Raw genomic sequence first — 9,014 nt, forward strand, 5'->3', positions numbered from 1 at the left:
AGTCCTGGAGGCGGCAGCGGGACGCCTGGCAAGGGGGTGGTCAGGGACGAGCAACAAGGGACAAAGGGAAAAGTGAGATTGAACAAATCCAAACCCGGGCGAGGAGCGGGGGTGGAGAACATTCTTGTCTCGCTTCTCAAATTAAGTTCCAAATAAAAGGGAAACGTGTGGTTTGAGTAGCTCTTAAAGGGGGGGAGGAGGCAGAGTGAAGGAAGAAGAAGGGCCATCTTTTTATACCAAATTCAAAAAAGCATTTTACATTTTAAATATTCACAATAAAGTAACTTCTAGTCAGTGTGACTCACGATTTATTTACAAAGAGCCTTCAACAGGTTGCTTTAGTCGGCACAGCAGTTTGTGGGGGGAGAAGCCGCCCGCTCTCCTCCCATCTGTGGCGGTGGCCCGCCCGCGTGGCTCCGAGGTCCCTGCGGTGGGTGTGGAGCCTTCAAGAACACCTCTCCGCGCCCCGCCCCGGCCGGCCACGGGGGCGCAGGCGGGAGGGGGCGGTGCGGGGACCGCGGCAGCTCGCGCCGGGGGGACGGGTCTAGGGGACCGAGCGGGGCCGGGACGGTGGCCCAGCTGCGAGTTTCGGTTGCCTTATCTATGCAGTGCATTTCGAGGTCTTTTCTGCCTTCTAATCAACCCCCGAGTGTCTCTCTCTCTCTCTCTCTTCCCCGGCCCCCTCAACTTCCAGGTTAAAAAAATAGATATGTACATCTCAGAAAATAGCAAAGGGCCCCGGCGGTTGGGGCCGGGTCCTCCGGGGCCCCGAGGGGCGGGCAGGCGGGGCGCGCGCGGTCCCCAGGGCGGAGGCCGGAGGCCCGGCAGGCGCCGGGGGGGGGGGGGGGGGGGGGGGGGGCGGCGGGCGCTCAGGACGAGCTCTCGTTCTCGGACGCGTGCAGCAGGAGGCCGCCGCCGCCGCTGCTGGACTTGTGCTTCTTCAGCAGCTGCGTGATTTTCTCGTCGTCCGAGTTGGGGTCCAGAGGCTTGTTGTAGTCGTCGTCCTCCTCCTCGTTCTCCGAAGCCCCCTTGAGCCGCTCGGTCTCCGAATCCTGCTTCTTCTTGGCCGTGGCCATCTCGGCCGCGTGCTTCTTCCTCCACTTGGTCCGGCGGTTCTGGAACCAGACCTGAGGGCCAAGAAAGAGGAGGAGAGGGGAGCCAGCGGGGACAGGAATTGAAGGCGAGCGGATCCAGGCAAGGCTGCCTCTCCCAGACCCCCTGGTCGCTCCAGCGCGCGGGCCCCTGACGGCCTGCCACCCTCCCTCAGAGACCTTCCTTGTTCGGGCCGTCAAAGTCTGTCTCCAACGCGCCAGCTTCCTCTGAGTGTCCGGCACCAACAAACTGACTGCCGTTGCCATAGCGATAGTAACACAAGAGTACAGACGTTGTCAGTGAGCTATCTCTAAGAAGAGAAAAAACTTGGAAACTTAAAATAAGTTTCCCTAAAAATGAGCCCGCTTTCCTACTTTGTAGTTTGAAGTAGAAAACTTCTCACCTTCCTACGTTTGCCTCATAATGACTGTGATTTTATTTGTTATTTACTTTCTTAGATTAAGACTTTGAAACAACTTGAAGTGTACTTGCTTCTTAGTGTGATTTGGGGGGGAAAGTACGGCATTTACCCCAATTACCTCTGTTCTCCTTTTCATTTTTGGATATTTGTCTGTTTCACGGATCTCAAGTCTGAATCCACACAAACATGGTAGGTAAACACTCCCCTCCCCATTTACACTTGTAATGTACCATGTAAAGTTAAAAAAAAAGAAAGAAAAAAGAAAAAAATTTGCTAAAACAGAAACCTCAAATCACTAATAATAATCAACATAAATGCTTGAAAATATTGAATAGGTTAGCTAAAATCATCACAGTAGTTTGTGTGTGAGTCTTTCTCTGTGGTTTGTTTTTCATAAAACCAAAAATCAAGCTGAAATTTTCATTAGTTATTTTTTAAAGTGAAATTTTGCCAATTACATTATTTCCCACTGTTAGCATGTCTAGTCTTTCAAATATTATTTTAATATTGTTCTTCTCTAAGACATTTATTTTATATAACAAACATTTTAAGCTATTCACGATGTTTGACACCGTGTTTGATACACATAATTTAACCTAAAGCATCAGGAATAAGCAAACAATTTCCCAAAGATATTATCCTCTTTTTATGCTACTCATCCCTTTTCTCATCCGTTATGTATTTTATCTAGAGAATCAGAATTGTTAAGAAAGTGATTTTTATTTTCCTTATACAGCTATAATAATTCACTTTTAGCCACACAGACATATTTACGGTGACAAATGAAGACTTCCAGATTACTGTGGTAGGCTCTGTACCAACCACCGCAAAAATAATTTTAACTGTGATGGTATTCTAATGGTCACAAACAAAATCACTCCTGAAATGCATTTTATGATGCTTGCCCCAGGGGAAATACACTCTAACCAGCAGACGTGGCCAACAGTTATTCCTACTTAATTTAAGGAGCAACAAGATTACTAATGAAAACAGACTTACACTCCTTCCCCTCCAAAAACACCCAAATATAATAAACTGAAGAAGAGATACAAAAAAGAATACTGGAAATACTGGAAAACATTAGATTTAATTTACCTACTGGTTCAATCCTTTTATTTTTCAGGGAAAGATTTCTCAAATTTGATTCCCTGGAAATATACTATACAACTCAATTATAAGCTAAGTGACATTTTAATTATAAACTGTTGTCACAAACAGTAAAATATCATACATCTGTTGATGAACTTAAACAGAATTCTTTCGTAATACAGTAATAATCTTGTCAATTCATTTGGAAAATTGCTATTCCAAAGTTTTGGTCCTCAGGTAAACTAAAAGCAGATTCATGTCCTGCTAAGTTGGATCCTGTGGACTTTTTTTTTTTTTAACCTACAAGTTAATTTAGTAGCACTATAAGGCTGATCTACATCGGGAAATTATATAACTAGCGGAGCTTGAATTGACAAACAAAAGCTTGAATATCCTTACAGATTGAATAAATAGAAGCTATCTAACTGGCGTGATCTATTCTAAGGGCTGATATTTCGGTCATGCTTTTATTCTCCAATAATGGCGAGTTCCCCCAGCACATGCTGCTATCTAGATTAACCTAATTTCAAAGGCGGGGGCTTGATTCCTTTTGTTCATCAACAGTTTGCCCGCCTCGAGACCCCAGGGCCTTTGTAACCCCCACTCCCACCCCCTTCGCTGATTTCATCTTCTCCCCAGGCTCCTAAGATCCGCACCCCGGAGCGGCTGTTTGTTAGAGGGTTGTGTGTGTGTGCGCGCGCGCGTGCCCTTGTGTGTGCGTGTGTGTGTGCGCGCGCGCGCGTCTATGTGCGCGCGCGCGCTGGGAATTGGGAGACCATCCCTCGAGGTTTGCAAGGTCTACTCACCTTGACCTGACTCTCCGTCATCCCCAGCGAATAGGCCAAGCGAGCCCTCTCGGGCCCCGCCAAGTATTTCGTTTGTTCGAAAGTCTTCTCCAGAGCGAAGATCTGCTGGCCAGAAAACGTGGGTCTCGTGTGTTTTCTCTTCCCGTCTTTGTCCAACAAAATGGATCCTTGATCTGCGAGAACAGATAAACAAGGGAAGGGGAAAAACAATCGGTTACAAGCGGCTCCACTGAACAGAAACAAACTCAAAACACGATGTTTTTTGGAAAGCTTATTCCGCGGCAGACATCACAAGTGTCTGGCGCTTCCAGTCCCACCGCGCGCCTCCCTTGGCCTTTTTACGCCCACCTGTTTTTAAAAGCCGGGTGTGTTTGGAGCAGCAGTAAATAACCTTCTGCCGAACACAGACGTCAAACAGTGAGGGAGCGCATTGCTGAAGTTTGCCGGGGCCGAATCACCAGGCCCCAGTAAATTGAGGAATGCCGGGAAAAGGCCCCTCTCGCCTCCCAGTCCAGTCAGTGCTTGCTCGGCCCCGGAGACTTTGCTTGAGGATGACTAGTTTTTATTTTTTCTTTCCCCCCCTTTTTTTTCCTTTCCTTGAACGCTTTCTTAACCTGTGTCCGCACAACAAAGGGCGCCTTGTTTTTTGCACACAAGAGAGCTAAATCGCCCCCAAGTCTAACGCCTCTGCGGCCGAGGGGGAGGGGGTGCCGCCTTTGTTGGCGGTCCCTACATGGCCATCAAAACGAATACAATAGCGTCTCCCCGACACCCTCACCCGCCCGGGCCGCCCTCCATCCGGAGGCTTCCCAAAGGAGCCTCTACTTAGCTCCCGCAACTTCCCTTAGTTACTGCCGCTCAGCCACACGAAAGAGGCCTGGAGACTCGGGGGACTCGGTCAAGAGCAAAGAACGGAACAAGAGAAAGACCTGGGCTGGGCCTCGAACTCCACTTGGAAGATTAGGAGCCTCCGCGGCGGTGGCCAACTACCCAGAAAATTGGACGGATCGCGGGGCAACTCAGTTGGTTTGAAGCAAGGTCTTGGTGGGATGTGCATATTCCCCGGTCCTTCTGTCGCCACCTCGTTCTTTCTCTGGTTCATTTTCATGTTAGGATGTTGAGGGCCACGATGCTTCTCAAAATTCCCAGGCCCAGGATGTTCCGGCCCTTCGCCACCCCCACACCCCTTCCCCGGGGCCGAGGCAGGTGGGAAAGTGAGAGCCCAGCGGAGGGGAGTGGCCCGAAGTGACTGAGTTCGCTCCTGCGGCTGCCGCGGGCCTGTCTTCAATGGGCTCACCCGGCCCGACTGTACTGGGGTGGGGGGTGGGGGGAGCTCCTCGAAGATGAAGAGGTTAGGTAGGGACACCCTGGGCCGAGACGTACATGCAAATACACGCACTCGGGCGGGGGGTGTGGAGGGCTTGCCGCTGTCGTGCCCCACCAGTTCGCAGGGAGGCCAGTTAAGCTGGCGTAGGTAGAGTGGGGCCCTCGCCGACAGTCGGGAGCCAGGAAAGAAGGGGTGTAGCCGGGGTCTCAATGGCCTCTCCTGCCCTTCCCACCTCTTTAACCCAGGCAGGGCCTGAGATTGTCGTCAGGCTGCTCCAGAGTAGCCGAGGCCTCGGGTGAGACACACGCCTAGCACCGCGTTGTTTTCAACGCGGACTCATGCACACCCGCTCCTCGAGGCGTGCCCAAGACTTGGAGAGCGGGGTGGGGTGGGGGGGGGGCCTTGGACGCAAGCTTAGGGAAGCCAGAGTCCCTCAATGAATGCCCTGGCAGAGCCCAAATCGTGCGATTCTGGCGCTGCCAACCTACTGGGGAGCCAAGAGGGTGCATGGATCCCCATGCACACCAGGGGCCATGACCCGAGAGTGGGCAGAACACACACAACTCAGGCGATCGTACTCACGAGGAGTGCAGGCCAGGCGGGCGTCCCTCCAGGGTGGGCTCTGCATAACTCCTGGCCAGAAGATGGGCGTCCGGCCGGGCAGCTCGGCCAGCGGCTTGGGGTACCGACCTACGGCGGCCACGGCCGCTGCGCTGGGGCTGAAGTAGAGCCCAGGCGGCGGCGGCGGCGGACTCAGGCTGCTGAAGCGGGGCAGGCCAGCCAGCAGCCCCGCTGGGGATGAGGCGGCGGCTGCAGCGGCCGCGGCCGCCGCGGCAGCTGCCGAAGCGGAGGAAGCGGAGGTGGACGAGGAAGAGGAGGAGGAGGAACCCGAGGGCGAGGCGGAGGGCAGGGCGGCCCCTGAGGCCACGGGCATGGAGGGCCGGCTCAGGATGTCGTTGATGCCGTGGGGGGTGGCGGCTGAGAGCTGCTGTGGGGGGCTGCCAAGGGATGAGAGCCCCCCCGCGGTCGGGGGCTTCAGGCTGCCTGGGTTGTGGGCGCCCAAAGGCGGGGAGGGCGACGACGAGGAGGATGAGGAGGACGAGGAGGAGGGGGGGCCAGCGGGCAACGGGGGGTACGCCGCGGGGTACAACGGGGTCTTCATTTCGGCCATGCTGTGCAGGGCAGCCAGGGGTGGGCTGCTGAGCAGGAACGCGCTCTGCCGGGTGCCCTCCATCGCCCCCACCGCTAACATCCCACGGCCAGGCCGGAGCCCGCAGCCACTCAGCGAGGGCGCCGGCCGGTGCCCCGGTGGGGCTCAGGAGAGCGAGGAGTGCCGAGGGCGCGAGCGAGGAGTAGCTCCGCGCTCCCAGAGGCGACCTGCCAACTGGGCCGAGAACGCCGCCGCCGAGAGTTGCTCTCGAAGCTGCGCAGCAGAAATGTCCAAACACGCCACTGGAGAGGCGGTGGCTCGCCGAGATCAGTGGGCGTCCGGGCGGGTTTGGCTGTCCTTTCGCTCCTAGAGTCGTGGACTCAATCTCGGTCTCTTCTCTCTCTTCACTTTTCCTCGCCTCTCAATGTGCGCTACTTCTCATCTCCCCGGGAGAAATAAGCAAAGCAAAACCCAGGCCGGCCCCAGAGTTTGCAACAAAGTTAAGAGTCACCGAATCTCCACTTCGATGTTGGCGTATAGGGACTGGCTCGCTTTCTTTGGGGAGGTTTAAAGGACTCCAGGTTCCGCCGGACGCGCTCCTCTAATCTTACTTGACTGCCCTGTTCTTTCGCTGCGAGGCTGATTCGCACTCGGCGCTCGCTGCTCCCGGGGAGAGAGAGCGCATCCAGCCCGCGGGAGGATTTTGCTTCTGGGCGGGCTTCCTCCGCCGACTCTGCCAGGAGCTGGTGCGCCAGAAAGGGCAGTGCCACCAATCCCCGCCACTCCCGGATTCGGCGCGCCAACCCGCCTTCCCCTCTGGGCCACGGGGCACTAGAGTTGCAATATTGAAAAGAAAAATGGGGAGAAAAAAAAAACACAGAAAAACAAAGACTAAGTGTGAAAAGTCTGACGGCTTCGGTTACGGCTCCGTTCGTCTGTCCACTTCTGCAAACGGGCCTGGCGACCCCCGCCCCACCCCCCCCAGCACCCTCTCTTCTTCTCACTCTCCGCCTTTGCCTCTCCTCTCTCGCATTTTCTTCGCGGCTTTACAGGCTTCGTTCTTCTAAGTCCTGTCCTCTGGCCAAGCTGACCCTCTCCGGCTCTTCCACTCCCTCTCTCTCTCCTCTCCTCTCTCCTCTCTCCCTCCGGGCCTGACAGTTCAGATGAAGCTCTCAAAGGTAATAAAACATTTGCATCACTCCCTACCCCTCTTTAGCTGGGGGACGAAAAGGAGGGGGAAGTGGGGGTCCAAAATGAGAACTTTGAGGGACGTCACTCAGAGGCTGCCGGGGAGGCGGAGCCGAGGAGCCGGGTACAGGCCGGGGGCGTAACCACCGTCTCCAATTGCGCGCAGCCTCGGGCAGCGCGTCGCCTCTGGGGCACGCCCACTCCGGAGCGCCGCGCCCTCTGACTGGCTGGGGAGGGCGAGCCGTAGGGCCGCGCCCGCTTGGTTCCCGCCTCCTCCCACCTCCATCGCTTCTGTGGGTGGGGCCAGGGGGTGGAGCCTGGCGAGTGGTGCGGTTCCGCCTTGGGGCCCGCGGACGCCTCAATTAATTGTGTTAAATAAAATGGAAAAGTGGAGGGGGGAGCAGAGACGGAGAGGGTATTACTTTTTAAAGAGAAGAATAATGAAAATCCAGCCCTTTTATGGAAAAGCAGTTCATATTCTTCCCTCGCCTCCACCCCTCGCCTGCTCGCGTCACCCTACCCACCCCCCTTTCCCCCACGAGCTCGCGACGCCTCACCTCGAACAGTCTGGTCCCTTGTAAAATGGAGCTAATGGAGCGGGCAGCCGGCGCAGCCCTGGCCTAGCTCCTTCTTTTGAAGGGATTAATTAAAGGCCATCTGGGCTCTTCCAGAATTGTGTAAATTAATTTGTTGCTCCTTAAGCCTGTAGATGTCCTTAATCCCCTAGTAGGCCGAAGGATCGTCCTCTTCCATTTTTGCCACCGCCCTCTTTCCTTCTCTGTTCTTTCTTCGTTACTTTTCTTTTCATTCTTAGGTTTCTCAGCAATTATATCATTTATAGGGTTACTCAATACTCAGAGAACAGAATCAGCATAATGGGAATATTTGTTTTTCAGGTGATGTTTAGACCTGAGAGGAGTGAACCCTTTTTTTTTTTTTTAACTTTTCTTTCCTTCGATTATTGTCGTTATTTGTTCTGAGTTTACACGGGAGCAGAATCACCAAAAGGGGCATCTATATTAGAAGTATCTGGGTATGCCCCAGGGGACTATAAGTTTTTGAAAACTCTCCAAAACTCTGGCCCCTTGCCCTCAACTCCAGGGTTGTTTTGAGAGATGGAGATGTCCAGCCTTCTGGGTTGTGGTGATGGGATGTCTAAGATTTAGGAGTTGGAGAGTGATTTCCTTTATTCCCTTTCTATCTTCCATCCCTGGTCCCTTGTATGAGGGTCTTGAAATTGCTGGCAGGGTTGAGCTGTGCAAGGGAGGAGGAAGACTTTTGCACAATTCTGAGATTTCAGGGTGTTGAAGTAACACACCAATGAGGGGTAGTCACTAGAGCAATTTGGATGAGATCATGAAGTCCAAACTTAATTCTTAGAAAATAGAAATAAATAGCTCAAGAATAAAATCTGAACGGCACCACCCATGGATGGAGTTTGACTGTGAGTGCCAAAGCACTCCTATGGGTCCAAGCACCAAAAGCTAGGAGGGCTTATTCCGCTTTGGTAGCTCTCATTTCTAAAGCTTTGGTCTTTTCAAGGTGGCAGCTTGAGCTTGAGTTGTTTTTTAAAAATGTTTTTGTTTACCCTTTGCCACTTTTATTATTCATTTCTGAGATAAAAGTAATTTTGTTTTTATTTGGTCCCCCTCTTCCCTCTCCACCCGCTGGCATTAACTTCGAGACTGGGCTAAATCGATCACTTCTCAGACCTTAGACTCTGACCTGAAAGAAAGTGAATTCCTTCCTCCACGTGAATTATGCTGAGTTGGGCAAGAAAACAGTTCATGCGGGGACTGTCTGCATTTCCCTACGAGGGAGGATGCTCTGCTGGGCTATGGGTCTAAACCCCAGTGCCCTGCCATTTCGGTCGAAAGACTTCAACGGAAGGATGAGGCGGGGAGCCGAGCCGGGGCCGAGTTGCTGGGGCCCCTCTGCCCC

General features: G+C 53.4%; 1 protein-coding gene across 1 annotated transcript; it reads right to left on the reverse strand.

Annotated features, from left to right (window-relative positions):
- Positions 1 to 869: 869 nt before the first annotated feature.
- On the reverse strand, positions 870 to 5,987 carry NKX6-1 (NK6 homeobox 1). Its single transcript, XM_032398604.1, has 3 exons — positions 5,318 to 5,987; positions 3,409 to 3,581; positions 870 to 1,127 (listed from the first exon to the last, which is right to left on the reverse strand). The coding sequence occupies exons 1-3, from the start codon at positions 5,985 to 5,987 to the stop codon at positions 870 to 872; spliced, it is 1,101 nt and encodes a 366-aa protein (XP_032254495.1).
- Positions 5,988 to 9,014: the final 3,027 nt, after the last annotated feature.

This window comes from Phoca vitulina, unplaced genomic scaffold (assembly GCF_004348235.1).
Source record: "Phoca vitulina isolate PV1807 unplaced genomic scaffold, GSC_HSeal_1.0 scaffold3, whole genome shotgun sequence".
NCBI classification, from domain to species: domain Eukaryota; kingdom Metazoa; phylum Chordata; class Mammalia; order Carnivora; family Phocidae; genus Phoca; species Phoca vitulina.